Genomic DNA, 17,582 nt, shown 5'->3' on the forward strand with positions numbered 1-17,582 from the left:
TACATGTGTTAATGAAAAATTAAAAATTTTTTGGATAAAGATTCTTCTTTAATTAAGAACATTACAGAGAGAAAAAAATAACATTTGCCAGTCTAACACCTAAATGTATGCCTTATCAATTATTTGTATTGAAATAACAACACAAGTGCGATTCAAAGCTTTCAATTTGTAGCAAAAGTTTATCATTGTTGCATTTCAAGAATCGCCAACTCACAAATCCCTATTTATTATTAAATTTACATTGACATTGACACTTCGAAACGATTATTTAAATTTTTGGATAGTGTTTTGGGGCCAAAAACGTTTTTTTTTTTCTAATACATTTATGTAGCAATAAAACTTAGACTAAAACGAAACAGCACAAAAAAAACTATAAGTTCAAATTCTGAATAAGTTTCGATGGACAGCAAAAAGAATAATAGTTCGGAGTCTGGTGAGTTTTAATACAAAACAATCACAACTAATTGAATAATTCATTGAAATTCGTTAAATGCAATTTAATAAACATCACTAACAAATTATACATATCCGAATTGCAAAGTAAGGGTTTTATACTTGAAAATTTTTTTACACAGCAAACAAACATTGAAGCAAAACACATGTAACTTAGCCTGCATCTTATAAGTGCCTTATAATAATATAAAATAAAATTTTTTGAGAGATCTCGATATATTTTGATTGTTCTGGTTCATGTATGGAAATAAAATCCGTAATGACAGACTGTGTTGATACAAAACTAAAAGTCAATGAACAAGGTAAGATCAAGGACCAAAGCGATTCTGAAGATATCAATCAGCAAAATATTCATAATAAGAGAAGTGAAAAATTAAGTAAGTTCGGTGAATTTTGTTTTTTTTTTTATTATGGATTTTTTTGTTTTAGATAAACCGTGTCGTGACGGATTTTGTTACTGCTTTACAAGCGATAGTGATCAACATGTGCACAAAAAAAAGTTACGGACGAAATCTCGGAAATATTGTGTAGATAGTTCCCAAAGTTCAAAGTGTTCTGAAGAAAATACTTCTCAAACTTCTGATTTTTCAGAGATGAATCAAAATGAATTTTCAGAGTATTTGTTATCAGATCAAAAAGCTCAAAAGAAATTCAAAGATCAACGCATAAAAAGAAAAAGTAATTATGAGTTACAAGCAAAAGCCACTCTTAACAAAAATGAAAATGCCCCTTTGATTCATATTGTTCAAGAAATTTATAGAGACAGGATTATATCGGAAGTGAAAGTTAATGAAAAAGTTTTTAATAGAAAAAAAAGTTTGAAGGATAAAAGTAGCAACAAAACAAAAATTGAATATATTACTGAAAAGCCTGTAGAAGAAATAAATTGTGATTTTGAGGATAAATATGAAAGTGAGGTACGCAATCAATATAATTTGGGAAATTATCTGAAAGAAATGTCAGAAGAAAAAAATCGATCTGGACAGTTCTTAAAACGTAGAGTTTCGGAAAATTTTCAAAACAGATCAACATATTGTAATGCGCCCCCAAAGAAACCACCCAGAAGATTTTCTGAAAATATAAATCCTTCAACAAGAACTTCAAAGGTAATAACAGATTTTAAAGAAGCGGAAATGATTTTAAATAACTTTTTAAGACAATATGGACGAAACTTTGAGATAGATGATAATTATGTCGATAAATTGATTCCGTCGTTTGATAAAACACAAAGAGATCCCAAGCATGGAATACCTGAAATTATATCTGATTGTTCGTCATTTGGTAGCGAATCTGAAACAGAAAGTGGTATAGAATCAAACATCGAGTGGATTCCCCAAACGGAAAATAAACTGCTCTGTGCCCAAAATGTTGCAAAAACAAGAACAAACGATTTGCTATTAAATTCTAAATCACCTGTTCAAATCGGTTGGGCTCTACCTCCCAAACAAGATATTGACACTGTTGATGGCTCTATTAAACCACAGCGCGAAGGAGACAATTTTCATAATTTTGCCGAAAACATGGAGTCAAAGAGCACTCCCGTTAAATCGGCGGAATTTGTTAATATTAATCATTCTGAAATAAACAAACAAGCGAATGAAACACCGAAAAAGTTAGATATATCAAGCAATTCAACTATAAAAGCCAAGGAAAGAACATGTGATTTTTTGAAAAATTCTGCAAATAAATTTGTAAATTTGGTTCATAAAATAAATAGCAAAGATAAATTTCGTAACAAACTATTTCAGAAAGATGCTTCATGTCAAACCTCCAACATAAGTTTGCATGATAATTCATCAAAAAATGATACTAATGACAATAAAACAAAACCCAATCTCTTTAATCACACTAATAAAAACACTTATTTAGGTGGATTTGACTTTAATAGAAAAATAACTTCACCAAAGTCCCATCGGCGGTTATCGTTTTCGCCAAAGAAAATTATGAAAAATTTTTCCCAAAAGTCTTCGAATAATATTTTAGAGAACCGCAAGGATTTGGAATTTTATAAATCTTATCAAAAGGATTATAATGAAGATTTTTCTCTCAATTTAATGAATGATATATTGCTAAACATTAAAGCTAAACTAGAAGCAAGCGACAGGCATGCTACCAAAGTTTTCGAAGAAGTAGAAAAAAATGAAAAATTAAGAGCTTTGCATTGCAAAAAAGTAAACGTATCTGGAAGTTCCCAAGAGTTTAATGCAAATAATTATGGAAAAATAACTTTAGAAAATGTTGAGGTTCATAATAGCTATGGATGCTCTAATAATTTAGACCATATTAAGGACATATATTCAGAAATTGAAGAAGAAAAAATAATTTTCAGTGGTAGCCCATCTGTTAGAAGTTTAGATGAAATTTCGCATTTTTACGTAAATAATGATCCCAATTCAGAATATGCTGAAGTCAAAAAAATAAAAGTAAAATCATGTAGAAGTTCTGATTTGGAAAACAATTATCCAATACTTTCACCGAAAGCAAGCATTCCAGAAAACAAGCTTACCTATGCGGATATTGAAATAAATCCGGATTATCTAAACAAAAGTTGTGATGTAGTCAAGTATGGCAAATGTAAATTGACACTAAAAGAAAATGAAAAGTGTTCTGAAGGCATGAATAACGCTGTCGACATGGAAGATATAAGCCAAATACCTGTCACTGAGCTGTGTGTACCAAAAACAAACAGCCCTGAATGCAGTTCAAATTTTTCAAGAAATGCTATAAATTCTGTAAGGATATTTGAAAGTAGCGTTGTAGAAAATCAAACGAGACCAGTAAATTTTTCTCACTAAGAATCATTTATTATTAATAAATTTAAATTTTTTTAGGTTAAAGAACTTGTAGATTATTTTGAACATTCTTTGTGTTGCAACGCCACATGCAATCCGAGCAAATTAGCTTCTTATGAATCTCCAAATGGCAGTACAAATTTCGAAACAGAAATATCAGATGCCTTTCAAGAGGTATAATTATAATTTTTTAGCTTATTTTTTTTATGTGGTCCAAACAAATTCAAAAATCTGACTTTGTTTTTTAAAATACCTGTGATGTAAATATAATTTTTTGATATTTACAACTTAATAAAAAAGAAATTTATTAAGTATACTATTTTTTTTTTGTATAAAAGCGAATATAAGCGTTTAATATTACAAATATTTGATTTTAAATTAATTTTTAGTTAGATTCAGTTGCCTGTACTTCAGAAAATATTTATTATGAGATTGTAGATCAAAAGGAAAAAGGTCAAAGTTGTCTTTTAGCAGAAGAGAAATCAAAGCGAGATTCTGAACTTGGAAAAAATAGTTCTTTTACAAGTGCATCATTTGACTATAGGATGAATAAGTCATTCGAAGGAAAAAAATACAGTATTTTAAAACGGAAATTCAGAAAATCTATTAGCAAGGGAAAGTCACTTTTTAAAAACAAATTTCAAAATTATTCCCCTAACGACACGGTAAATTCATACGACCCATGGGAACAGTCAAATTTAGGTATTACTAAATTGTTTGCTGAAGATGACGACGAATCTTTGCAAAAGCAATTGGAAAAAGCTGTTTTTATATGTAGAAAGATACCGTTGCTGCAAAACACCATTGAAGCAGTAGAAGCTGAACGGTTGCTTTTATATTCTGCCTTAAAAATTGAGAATCTGAAAAATGCCGTTTCTGATAAAACTGCCGTAAACGAAAAACCATCGACTGATTATGAATCTTGGATTTGTATTAAAGATTTTGAATTACCAATAAAAAGTGATATTGATTTTATTGATTTTTTTAACTTTTTTTATGTCGGTGTATTTTCGAACGGGCATAAAATTATATCAACGAATTACGCTGAGAAACGTGACAAATTGATAATTTTTCGAAATTGTGGTGTTAACTTTGAGAATATCAATTGCGATACAAAAATTGTATGTGACATATATGTTTTAAGGCTGAGAAAAGTTTTGAGCACAAAACTTACAAAGGAACAAGTCAAGGCAAAAATGGTAATAAGCGGCAATGATTCGCTCTAATATAAGCTTTTGAATACTACAGATTCTTATTTCTTATTTTATTAGGAGGAAATTAATGGCTTCTCCGATTCTGATGAGCAACTTTTATCACGTTTTAAATTCCAAGGATCATTTCATTTCTTCCCACATAATTTTACTCCATTAAAAGTTAAGTATTCCAATGACAAGGAACTGGAAAGTTTGAATAAATTTTGTTTACATTCAATAAGCACTGTGAATCTTCCAACAGAGACTGAGTCAGATCATTCCGTAATACTTAAATTCGTTAATGTTACTGCTGAACTGGAATTTTTTTTTAATAAATTTATACTTGAGGGGTTTCTAAATGTTCGTAGAATAACATCGGAGCACGATTGGAATAAATGCTGGTGTAAAGTAGATAATTTCAATTTTTTATATTGGGATTATCCTCAGGATTGTAATAATAAGCCACCTATGTTTATTTGTAATATGATCGAGTGTGTAAATGAAAAAATTGAAATTGCTTCCCAAGAAATATGCCCGAGACCGAAATCTTTTAGTATTAAATTAAAAAATGATTCTAATCTTACCAGAAATATTTATTTTTCAGCCGATAATCAAAATGATTTAAATTATTGGTTGAATGGCTTAAATAAAATTTTAACTTTTAAAAATAAATGGATGTAAAGTTTGAAAATTTAATTAATTATTATAGCAATATTTTTTATAATAAATTTATACCATCTAATTAATTAAAACTAACTACAATAATTTTAGGTGTAGTGTCATATGTTGAAGGAAGAGCCAATAATTTTAAAGTAAACAGAATCTCTTCATATTGTTATTGCTTTTAATGTTTATTTTGTGTTTAAACTATTTGAATTTAATTGTTCTTACTTTATTTTTTATTAAGATTTTCTTTAAGGCTCAAATTACTTCCTGATATATTTGATTTATTTTTTATTAAAGTAGATATTTTTATTAGATAGCTTAAACAATTTCCCAAAAATTCTTAGTTGTTACACTAGAAAATTGTATTAGAATTTAGAGTATTCGAGGTTATTCCAATATATTTAGTATAACAATATGTTAAAAATTTGTTAAAATTTAACAATAATGTTAAAATTAACTTGATATTTTTTGTTTGCATAAATAATAATACATAATAATAATTTGATTAATAAGGAATTTGGTTACTTGCGTGAGCTTTTGATAATTAGAATAAACAAATGTTTTGTTTCGTAGTATATTGGTATTATAATTTATAAATATAACACTTATATTTGAAAAGAAATCTGTTTGAATAAGCCAAATATCAACGCATTTGTAATCTCTTTTTTGTAATTTAAGTCTAGATCGAAAGAAATTTGTAATTATTTTTTAATATAGAAGTAATCCATTCCAATTTATGTTAACTATTGTGCAACTTGTAACCATGAATTATACAAACTTTTAGTTTAATGAGATATTTTTGAGTACAAAGAAATTCATTTTGTTTGGGAATAAAGTTACATGAACTTTAGTTTCTAAATAATTCAATTACAGCAATAATATCTTTTGAAATGTTTTGGAATATTTGGAATGTTTTTAAGTTTTATTTTTTTTTATTTAATTTTATTTCTCTAATAAAAAATTTTTTTACAAAAAAAAAAAGTAAATACCTGTTTTTTATTTAAAGTTAAAATCATATTTATTTTTACTTAAAATAATTTGCACTACAATTTAATATAATATATTTTGATATTTTAGTGATATTTTAATTGTTATTATTTATAACATTTTGTATTCCAATTAATACATTTATATAATGATAACATAAATTTCTTTATATAACTTTTCCATTCACAGAGATTATTATGCTGATGCATATTTGATTATTAACAATACCAATAAAATATTAAAACTAAAGCATAGATAAAATTAGAATAAAAAATAAAATTAATTTTCTATTTTAGTAAGAGTAAACGTCACACATTTCATTTTTTTTATTTAATATGTATATATATTAATTATATTATATTTGCCTACATTTCTTGCATCTACTGATTATAAATTTTTGTCTTTTTCCTTAAAGTCATGATACACTATAATGAAGTATGCAGTTGATCGGCTGGTACCAATTACACACTTTTTGTATTTACTAAAAGCAAAAAAGAAGTTAATAAAAGATCTGTATTTGAATATAATAATGAAACTGTTAAATGATCTCATTTGGTTGGGAAGCAAATTGGTTAAAATTTGTGATCCAGTGGTGTAGAAAATAGTATGTACATAATAGTTATACATACAATAATTCTTATACATACAATAGTATGTTATAAGTATAGTGCCAAATTATACATATATTATTTCATTTTGGGATTAATCCAGTTATAGATTTTTCAGTTCAGGATTAATTCAGTTGTAAAATCACGATTTTTTTAAGTTGATACAATTCAAATAAAGCTAAAACTTACATGTAAATAAGTTGACGGATGCTTGTATTAACATTTGAAAACATTTTTGATTTGTGTGTCAAATTTTAGACTAGAACATATTTCCAAACAGTATTTGGCCCAATCTCAGCAACATATAATGCTGACCCATTTTTACAGACGGTTATTGAATGAGGATTTGAAAATTCACCCCAATGGTCGATAACAGTCTCAGCTCTCGGATCTAAAGTAAAACCTCTAACTGGAAATATTGGTGATGTTGGTCCATTTATTGCATATACTATGTCACCTAATGTTACATAATCAAATTTATTTTTGTAAATGAAAGGAGTTAAAAAAAATTCAAAATATAATGGGTACTTACCATAAGCAGCTACATCAAAAACTCTTCCTAAATCTGGTTCCTGTATTGTTGCGGCAGGTTGTCCTTCTCCAAATGAAGATTTAAGACCAGCCCTTAAAATAAATTAGTTTTTTCATAAATTATATAGAATATAGAAAAGAATATATTAAATAACTTACTTTGGGCATACAACTCTCATATTCTCTCTATCAGCAATACATAATAAATCAAGATGTTCAAGTAGTGTAATCCCATGTGGTACTTGCAACGACATGAATTCTATTAAACAGTACAAAATTTGAAATATTACATTAATTTGTTATTTCATATTTTACATATAATTATATGTATGTTTTATGATTTTAAGGGAGAATATTTTAAGAAATATTTGGTATAGTTTTTACTAAATTAAATTTAATTTTTTCTGCTGTTAATTTTAAAAAAATTAGAACAATATTCAGAATGTATCTATTAATTTAAAATTATTAGTTGAATATTGATAGAAATCGTTTTTAAATCTGTAATGTATAAAGTTTAACCAATTTTACCTGGTGGTTGTGGAATTGTTCTTAATAACCGTCCAGCGGCATTGTACTTTAGAATTCTTTGATTGCAATAACCATCAGATACAAAAAACTGGAAAAAATATTTTAATTGTTTTGCTTTTAACAATACAATTCCTTATTTAAAAATGTGTTTTTAGTAATTCGTATATGTACCTCTCCCGTTGTAGCGACTGCAATGGCAGTTGGTTTACAAAAATGATGTGTGGAAGACCCAGGTTGAAATAATTTTCCTAAAGTTATTACTGGTGTTCTTTCAAATGCCTTAAACTAAAAGAAAATATTAATTTAATATATGCATGTATGTACAAATGTAAACATAAACTACATTATTTAAAGAACTTCCAATAAATATTTAATAATAATTAAGTACAGTGTACACGTACCATAATTGTTGAAATATAGAAAGTAGGATAATAAAGTTTATTCTTGTAAATATAACTAAACTACAATATTTTAAAACTATTTTTAAATAAGTACAGTCATATTTGTAGTTTTCAAATATATGCAAAGATGTCCACTAGTTGTTATATTTAAAATAAATCTAAAATTTTTTTGTCAAAAATTTTATATTTTTATTAAAGTATCGTATGTTTTTCAGTTTAGCTCGATCAAATAAGTCATTATCCGAGGATATTAACTAGAAGTTACTAAATTAATATTTAAACAAGAATATGTAGAGTTGACCGTGTCAAGTTTGTGATACCAAATAATAATGAATTATTTTAAGAGCTGTATTGTAATTGGCAGAAATTTACGTTATGCATGATCTTGCTTTTTAATATTATTAATGCTATTTTATTCATATATGACAGTTATCACATAAATTCATGTCATCTTCAAGATTTTTAGGGAAAATAATGGCTTTATTGCTATGCAGTTCATGCATTTCAGCACTGTAATTTTAGTATAATCTCCAGAATATTCGATCAAAAGACTATGAAAACTGCACCTACTCTTATTAAATATAACAGTCCCAATTACATGTTTGTTTCTGCGAAATTTCTATATTATAGCATCAATAATTTTTGAGAAATAGGCAAATAATTTTTGAAGTTGTATGGCAGCTACTTGAACCATTGTCTCAATCGCATCTAATTAAAAAAGGGTTCCGGAATTTTACTATTGTAAATCATTTGTAAATCTTTGATAACTTGGTTTAATCGACTCAGAGTTCGACACTGATGAAAAACATATATTTATTTCTGTATCTCAGACCGTTATTTCTTAGCGCTACAAACGGAAGGGCAAATTTATAATACTCTTCGAATATACATACGTTCGTACGGTTATGAAAAAATCAATAGTTACTCATGTTACTGAATCATACATAGCATGGTAGAATATCAATTCGTACACCCGTACGTATGCACATAAAGGCAAGAACACACTTTTTAAGCCTACAATAAATACGTATATACATTTATGTATATCGCACATCTAACATCAATTAACGATCTTGGAATTCACATTAGTCAATGTTTTGTAAAAAATAATACCTCTAAATAAAATAAATATTTAATAACATGTAATTATGAGTTCGTAATTACTTTAAAAATTTGATGCATTCCAACATCAGTTATCCAATAATTTCCGTGCATATCAATTGTCATACCATGTGGCATATAAAATAAATCTTTACCCCAACCATCTTCAATTATACCATTATGTGAATTCAATATATAAATTGTATTTTCTGATATTGGCCCTTCATCGATGTGTTGAAAGTGATTTGTACCATTAAAAGTTCTAAAAGAGAAAACAAAAAATAAAACATTTATTTTATATACACAAAAATATTATTACGTTTCATCCCATATGCGATTACCACGATGAAATATTACTGGATTTCCGGATGGATTGATTGACACAGCAACAACTTGTCCAAGTTCTAATTTATTCTGTGGCCAATTTTCAACTAATATCGGCGTTGGTATATTTAATGAATTCTCTTTACTACTATCTTGATACTAGTGTACAGATATATGCATATATATGTATGTATGTACATATTCAACACGTATTGTATTAATCGGTCGATATAATTAAACCCAACATAATGTATGTACATACAGGCACGAATTTATTACACACAGGCGAATGTACATATGTATTTATATAGGTTGTAGAATTAAAATTAGGATGTATACGTGATATGAAAATATTAAAAATTAAATTTATTATATAAGTTAATATTTTAAGCGTGAATAGAATTATTGCTAAGGGTTGGTTTAAACAAAATTTAATAATAAACTTACAGCAGAGTTCTCGTGCATTTTTCTTTTAATAAGTTTTCTTATATCATTATAGAACTGATCATTGAATGAATTCCGTATATTCAAATTTCCACAATTGATATATCCAATAAAAAAGGATAACATTAAAATGATTGATTTTATTGATGCCATGTTTCCTTTATAATGTTGAACAATATTGTAATTTTATAAATCAATTGTAGTTGATTATTTCAATTCAACCAACTTAAATAATATTAAGTTCTCTATAGTTTCCTTCTCTATTGAGTTTGTTAGGTATTTTGTAATTCTTTTATCTGAGTTTTTTTTTCGTCATAAACTCATGAAAGTTGTTAAAAAAATGATTTCTTCAATATATAAAATAAATTTTTTTCGAATATTTGATCATTTTTCTTCCACACTATTAATATGTTATGTGTATAAAAATTTAATGACGTTGAATGTTTTCGGTTTAAAAAATTACTTTTACACCACAAAAACTTTTTAAGGTTTTCGGAAAATACAATATGATAAAAAGATGTATTGATTATGCGCACTGTAGTCTTAAAATCGATTCTATTCTATGACAAAAAGCAGTCTAGGTCAACAATCTGTTTCATATATGTATGTATGTATGTACAATTTTAATCTATTCTTTTATTCGAAAAGTTAAATAAGTGTGTATGTTTTTTTTCTTATTGTTTTTCAACAAAAGCTCAACATATGTTTTAAACTTTTCAATAACAAATTTTTGATTCAAATGCAAAATAAGGTAATTTTGAGTCGAAAGGTTTTAAAATGTGTATAAAATAAGTCTGGTTTAAAAATTGTTTCCAGAAAAGCATATTCCTTTGCAACAATAAATTTAAATTGGCAATTAAATTGTGAACAAGAGCGTTTCAAGGTTACAACTTTGGTAGATGGGAAAATAATTTTTTAAATATGTACATCCGTCCTTCTGCGTTTAGAGTTATTAGTTTGTCAATTCAGAAAACTATTGCGGGTTTAGTATTTTGAATTATTTCTGTCTTTCTTGGTTTAGGAATGGTAACTTTATATGTATATACATGCATACATGAAATATCGCTTTTTTTTATAAATTTTTCGGAATTGTAATGAAAGATAAAGTGCTGCAGTGTACTCATTTATTTGAATTAATTTCTTGCATAAATACAGGGATAAAGCAAGAAATTAAAAAAAAATGTTAATCTAATAAATATATCAGCACAGATTCGGTAGAAAAACACATACATACATACATAATTAAAAATTTTAGTCATTTTTTCAATTAGATTTTTGCATTTTTCTCAAATTATCGACTGAACGTTCAAAATCAAAGTAAATTTATTTTATACACATTTTAGAAAAAAACGAGATACGCAATACGAAATGATTCTCCTCACTTGAAAATAACATCATACTAATACATGTTAGTTCTTAATAGCCAAGTCTTCTCACTTGGCGAGTAAAATAGCGAGATACACGATCAGACTCAACACGAATACGATATAAAAACCAAAACAAGAATGTAAATATATATACATACATAGGCGCATTTTAACTGTTGCTTTAACAGTGGTATAACGTTCATGAATGAATATTCAAAGACCCGGCCAAGTTAACTAGATATATCATTCTTATAAGTAACTTTTGGAAACGTTTATATATTCTTGAGATATTTAACGATATTTAATGAAATCTGTTTCAATATAAAATATTTGCGGCGTTGAATGCCTTTTCCACGATCTTCAATAATTTTTTCTTATTGCAGGCTATTTGCTGTCATCTGTAATTTCTGAAACCATTATTATGCTAACACACCGTGAAAATATACGCTAAAAATAATTTAGTATAAATTAAAACAATTTTTCTATTTATAGTGAAAATCCAAAATTTTTAAGCAAAAAAAAAATTTATTAAATTGTTTTTTTTTTCAAAGGTAAAATTTTATATGAAATTAAAAAACACATTACTGTAAAATTCGTCATTCCTCCGCACATACATATTGTACATAGCAACAGTCGGAGAATAATTTTTTGACTGCGCTTATAAATAATTTTTAATGTGTAAAAAGAAAGCTATATTTGAGTAAGTTGTAGCTAAATCTTTTGCTTTTCCAACATAAAAGGGTTTCACTACTTACTTTAAGAAAAGCATTAGATGTATGTATATGGATCACAAATTTCTATAGATTTCTGTTGAACCTTAAATTAATCTATAAGAAAAAAATTGGGAAGAATTAAATTGAAGGGCTTGTGTTCATATTTGTGCATTCATTCAGTGTCTCTATGTTCTATACTGTTCTATTCTGTTTTGAACTTCTAAAGCTATTTTCAACTCAATAAATCAAATGAACTTATAAATCTCTCTTTCAGTTTTCTATATTTTATTATGGTATCAATTTCTAATGATATAAATATGTAAATAAAAACCCTTTACAACAAAAATTTTTGTGTTTGTTTTATGTTGTCTGTGTTTTCACCGTCTCATGTGGCCGAATTGTAGTGTATTTTTGTTTTACGTCACTCAGTGGCACCGTATGATGTACACAAATAATTTTTCTTCTAAAAATAGACATTTTATTTTTTTCCCAAAATATTACTCTGGAATTTTTCTAAAATTTTTAAATATTTTCTTTAACATTAATTTTATTTACCATTTAAATATATTAAAACGTTACTTAGTTAATGAATGAAAATTTAATTGCATCATGAATCAGAGTTTTCGCTCATGAAAATTAAAAAACCATATTTCGATCAACACTGATTTATTTTAATATTGTTTTTTTTGTAACAAAATTATAACATTACTGGGACGACCACTGAGTTGGAAATTTTAAGAATGTAAATATACAGAAACTATTAATGCTCCTCTTAGTTGATTAGTGAAATGATTGCCCAAGTATAAACCAAATTTTTACAAAATTTTATAGTTTCACATGTCTAAATTATGAGTATGAATTTCTTTTGAGTTATACTATTGCAATACCAATAATTATTAATTCTCTTATGTTTTAAAACAGTACTAATTTGCATTGATGATTCGGAACAGAGCAGAAAAGCTTGAAATAAGGAGATATAAAAAGTTTTGCTTTACTCGTAGTAAAATGGAATTTTATAGAATTCATAAAAAATCGGCTTGAGTTGATTTGAATAGCTAATTCAACAGCCTGACAGGTGCACATAGCTTTCTAGATAAAAGAAGTAACTTACTCTTCCTTGTTTCTTTATTTCTGATAATAAAAAATTGGCTATTTGTTCTATTTTGCACATATTTATGTATTTATAACACATAATGTAATCAATATACTTCAACTAAGATACAAAATGTGACAGCACAATTACTAGTACTATGAATATGGTAAAGGAAAATCTACTATAGTAGTATGATATAGTATTTTTTTATGTTCGACAGAGAAATTCCAAGGAAGCCTTTGATAATTTTATTTATTTTCTTTATATTAACAGAAATTATAGTATTATTTCGTTAATATTTGATTTACTAGATTCCTAAACGTCACCTATATAAAATTAGTAATATTACGATTAGATTTGTCAAAAATCTTTCATAATATTAATGTAATATTACCATTATTATGGTCATAGAATCGCACGACTGTGATTCATAATGTAACATGACAAATTATATTCTTTTTTGTTCTAGACCATAACGCTAAAACTCACTTTAAGCGTAGGTGTCGCTTGTGAACACCATCCTAATATTGATAGAATACTTTAAAAGTACATTTTATATTATGTTTGAATATGAAATATTTTTTTTTGAGTGCTAGAATAAGAAAAAAATATTTCTGTCGTATCATCTACATATGCATATACACTATACATTCATGTATACATAATTTTGTAGTAGGTGAGTAGTCTACCCTAAATTTTTCTCCGGTGATCTCTTTGGTTATTAAAAAAATAGATCATGAATTTTCTAGATTTGTATATACTCATTCAACATATAAACAGTAACAATTTTTGTAATAATGAATTAAGAAATTTTTCTTCTTTGCGTTTGCATATGTATTAAATGAATCTGACTAAGCACTTTCGCATCATTATGAAGAACATAAATGATCAACAACACCAACATTATCATCAATTTCAGATTGTTGTAACTTAAAACGATCGCCGAACCGAATATTTTGGAAAAACAAAAATCTAGCATTAAAATTTTCCAATGCCTCAAGTAATTAATAAAATGTAAGAATATTATATTATATCGTTTTGATTATTGAAATTTTCCATTTGTGTACAAAATTAATACATAGTTTTTACAATATTTTCATATGATTTTTTTAAGTATTATACTACAGCAAGTTACATTAGGGTTTAGGCAGACAAGTAATTTTTCTTTTTGCAATTAATGCTTGTGTCAATTCAAATCGATTGCTTAAAATTGCAACTTATTATAAGAATTTGCATATTGTCTGATTGCTTAACTCTATACGATCATACCGTTGCATGTGTACGCACTTGAATGGAAACCTATGGAGTACAAAATAAGCAATCAAACACCTGTAAAATAAAAGTTGCACGTCTGTCTGCGCCTTTAAATTACAATTATTAAATTGTTTAAATGAAGTTTAATAGTTCTTAAGCAATTTCACACGATATACCTATTTAAAATGAATAAACGATGCCGGGAGCCGAGAACGGTTCATGAACTATATTTTATTGGTATCTGTTTTAATTAATGTTGAAAATCTAATTTTACTTAAAAGAATAATAATATTGAAAATTATTGTAGAGAAAAAATGATGCATATGAATATTTTTAGAAAATTTTTTTGAAATGAAAATTTCACATCAATGTATATAAAGGTAAAGAAAAGCGTTTTCCTTTATTCAGAAATTCTTTAGTCGTCTAAGGAAACAGTGATATTTGAAAAATTTCTTTTTAATAAACTTAATTTTATAAAGCAATAAAAAAGAGGTGCGAATTTTTGATTTTTTTTAATCTAATTTCAAAATTAAGTATAATTATTTAATTGTAAATTAATTAAAATTGAAATTATTTCTATTTTTGTTATTAAAATTATGAAATTTTTCTATATAATTAATTAAAATTTTAATTCGTGTTTTTCGATTTTAATAAATAATTTATTTTGTAAAATGTGAATAAAATAATTATTGCAATAATTATAAATTACATTTTATATATGTATAGATGGCTCGTGTACCTTTAATGTTCCGTGATTGGTGGGAAGATTTTGATATGCCAGTAAGAACATCAAGATTATTAGATCAGCATTTTGGTACTGGTTTAAGACGTGATGATTTACTATCATCGTTCTGGAATTCAACACCATCAATTTTACGTAGCGGTTATGTTAGACCATGGAGGAATACAACACTTATGAAACAAGATTCTGGATCAACATTAAATATTGATAAAGAAAAATTCCAAGTAATATTAGATGTACAACAATTCACACCAAATGAAATATCAGTAAAAACATCCGATAGATATGTTATTGTTGAGGGAAAACATGAAGAAAGACAGGATGAACATGGTTTTATTAGTAGACAATTTACAAGACGTTATATGTTGCCTGGTAAAATACCACCACATACATACATATTTCATTTTAAATAAATTTTAACGCTTTTATTTTTTATTTTAGCTGATATAAATCCAAATGATGTTACATCAACTCTTTCATCAGATGGAGTTTTAACAATTACCGCACCAATGAAATCATTACCACCACCAACTGGAGAACGTGTTGTACAAATTCAACAAACAGGTACAGCAGCAACTAAAGAAGAAAATAATGCCAAAGTTGACTGTGCCGCAAAGTAATTAATTCCTGTTTTTTAAATAATTTAAAAGTATAAGGAAAGTTTTTTTAATATTGTTATATTCGAATCAAAAATATTTATCTTAATTAATAAATGTATTATTTTTACATCTAATATTATTGTTTATGTAAAAATTAAAAATGGAACTGATGTAATTGTTGAATTTTCTTTTTTGTAATGGAAAATATTGTTTTTTATTTTTATTAATATGAAGTGATTTTTTTATATATTGTGCAACTAAATACAATAAATTTTTTTTTATTTATATTAAACAAAAAAATTGTGTTTTTACCACTTTATATGTTTTTACATACGAAAATTTGATGTTTTCAATTCTAAATATCTCGTGTTTAGGTGATCATAAGGAACTCTTGATGAAGAAATATTTGATAACATAGGGGTTGGCGATATAGTTTCCAGTATAGTAAATATTACAAATCTCTAAAATTAATTGTTTTCTACTTTTTATTTATGAAAAGCAACAGTTTTCTTAAAGCTTGCATACTTACATATTTTCGTGGAACCTTTAAATAAAATTCTAAATCTTAAAAAGCTAATTTTTAAATAAATTTTAAAATAATTACGTTATTGTATTCTACCGTTATACCGTAACAGTATACGGAAATTATAGTTATGCTTTCTTAATTAAGTTTTTATTAAATTTTCTAATTTTTACATCGATAAGGATTAAGATTAATAATGTGTTGTTAACCTACGTAACGAATTAAATAACAAAGAGTGTCTCCTCGTGGTTAATAAAGTCTCTTATGATTTTTGTGGACAATATGTGTAACTAACCATTGCTCCTCCGAAATTGAACGCCTTTATCTACATATTTTTTCAAAATATTTAAAAGATGGATAATTTAGATAGTATGTTCAATTTGCCAAGACATAGGTTTGTAATACCAGGAAAAAAATATTTGCAACCCTATAAGTTTATATAATATAAGAGTTCCGAGACTCTAAAATCACACGGTAGCGTTTTTAGAAATGGTGTTCTAAAGATTTTGGTTGCGGTAAAATTTTTCTGAGCTCATTTGTCTATAAGATTTCATTAGGACAGGTAGATAATAAATAACGAAAAAACATTAATAATATGTTTCATAGCTCACGAGAAAATAAGAAAAGTTTTTTTCAGATGAGGCCTTTTGTAAATGTACTTTGAACTTAAAATCGACTTTAAAATTTTAGAGTAAAATTAGAAACTTTTTTGCTTTGAAAATATAAATGTTTTAATGAGAGCAGTTCAATTGTTAGATTTTATAACATTTATAATGTTATTAATTTCTTATCTTGATACAAGCAATGCATGTTGATTATTCAGAGTGTTGCACCGCTCATTTGAGAACCGAGAGCTGCATGTACTTTTTAATGTAAATGTTTGTTTTTGCTACACGGAACTCGATTTTATACACGACATAGATCGACCTCGAATTAAATCTTGAACTCTTAGGACTTAAGTTTTTTAGCACTTTTCCAAAAAATTTTTGAAAAAAAGTGCTTATTAGTTTCACTCTGTCTGTCCGTCCGTCCGTGAACATGTTTACAAAACTTCTACACCCTTGAAGGTAGAAAGCTAAAATTTAATATGTACATAAATCTTTACTAGAGACTTATTTCCGTAGAAGAAAATTTTTACCTATTTCCCCCTCGAAGTTATACCCCCCAAAACTCTAAAAATGCAATTTTTTAACTATTTATTACAGTGAAACCATAAGCATTTTGGTTTTTGCAAACACAGAAAGGCAGTGGCTTACTTTCTCG

General features: G+C 26.6%; 3 protein-coding genes across 5 annotated transcripts; 2 read left to right on the forward strand and 1 right to left on the reverse strand.

Moving 5' to 3' along the window:
- Positions 1–279: 279 nt before the first annotated feature.
- Positions 280–5,468, forward strand: LOC129610805 (uncharacterized). Of its 3 annotated transcripts, XM_055523532.1 has the most exons (7): positions 296–433; positions 576–601; positions 660–830; positions 883–3,230; positions 3,285–3,419; positions 3,635–4,444; positions 4,517–5,468. In XM_055523532.1, the coding sequence occupies exons 3-7, from the start codon at positions 695–697 to the stop codon at positions 5,117–5,119; spliced, it is 4,032 nt and encodes a 1,343-aa protein (XP_055379507.1). In that variant the 5' UTR covers positions 296–433; positions 576–601; positions 660–694; the 3' UTR covers positions 5,120–5,468. The 3 variants fall into 3 exon arrangements, with proteins under 3 accessions (XP_055379505.1, XP_055379507.1, XP_055379506.1); XM_055523530.1 differs by lacking the exon at positions 576–601 and having other exon boundaries at positions 280–433; XM_055523531.1 differs by having other exon boundaries at positions 576–830.
- Positions 5,469–6,125: 657 nt separating this feature from the next.
- Positions 6,126–10,515, reverse strand: LOC129611002 (peptidyl-alpha-hydroxyglycine alpha-amidating lyase 2). The gene is made up of 9 exons (XM_055523899.1): positions 10,032–10,515; positions 9,580–9,743; positions 9,324–9,522; positions 7,930–8,043; positions 7,759–7,846; positions 7,390–7,489; positions 7,232–7,323; positions 6,889–7,156; positions 6,126–6,572 (listed from the first exon to the last, which is right to left on the reverse strand). Exons 1-8 carry the CDS (start codon positions 10,179–10,181, stop codon positions 6,954–6,956), a joined length of 1,110 nt encoding a protein of 369 aa, XP_055379874.1. The 5' UTR covers positions 10,182–10,515; the 3' UTR covers positions 6,126–6,572; positions 6,889–6,953.
- Positions 10,516–14,860: 4,345 nt separating this feature from the next.
- LOC129611198 (protein lethal(2)essential for life) lies at positions 14,861–15,966 on the forward strand. The gene is made up of 3 exons (XM_055524190.1): positions 14,861–14,947; positions 15,182–15,569; positions 15,639–15,966. Exons 2-3 carry the CDS (start codon positions 15,182–15,184, stop codon positions 15,815–15,817), a joined length of 567 nt encoding a protein of 188 aa, XP_055380165.1. The 5' UTR covers positions 14,861–14,947; the 3' UTR covers positions 15,818–15,966.
- The last annotated feature ends 1,616 nt before the right edge of the window (positions 15,967–17,582 follow it).

This window comes from Condylostylus longicornis, unplaced genomic scaffold, assembly GCF_029603195.1.
Source record: "Condylostylus longicornis isolate FDR11 unplaced genomic scaffold, ASM2960319v2 ptg000048l, whole genome shotgun sequence".
Lineage (NCBI taxonomy): Eukaryota > Metazoa > Arthropoda > Insecta > Diptera > Dolichopodidae > Condylostylus > Condylostylus longicornis.

Coding starts and splice junctions, on each gene's coding strand:
- LOC129610805 (XM_055523530.1), top strand. CDS start 400: ATGGACAGCAAAAAGAATAATAGTTCGGAGTCTG. Junction 3,420..3,634: donor TATCAGATGCCTTTCAAGAG/GTATAATTATAA, acceptor ATTAATTTTTAG/TTAGATTCAGTTGCCTGTAC. Junction 4,445..4,516: donor AACAAGTCAAGGCAAAAATG/GTAATAAGCGGC, acceptor TTATTTTATTAG/GAGGAAATTAATGGCTTCTC.
- LOC129611002 (XM_055523899.1), bottom strand. CDS start 10,181: ATGGCATCAATAAAATCAATCATTTTAATGTTATCCTTTTTTATTGGA. Junction 8,044..9,323: donor GAATGCATCAAATTTTTAAA/GTAATTACGAAC, acceptor ATTTTCTTTTAG/TTTAAGGCATTTGAAAGAAC. Junction 7,490..7,758: donor AACAATTCCACAACCACCAG/GTAAAATTGGTT, acceptor ACTGTTTAATAG/AATTCATGTCGTTGCAAGTA.
- LOC129611198 (XM_055524190.1), top strand. CDS start 15,182: ATGGCTCGTGTACCTTTAATGTTCCGTGATTGGTGGGAAGATTTTGAT. Junction 15,570..15,638: donor AAGACGTTATATGTTGCCTG/GTAAAATACCAC, acceptor TTTTTATTTTAG/CTGATATAAATCCAAATGAT.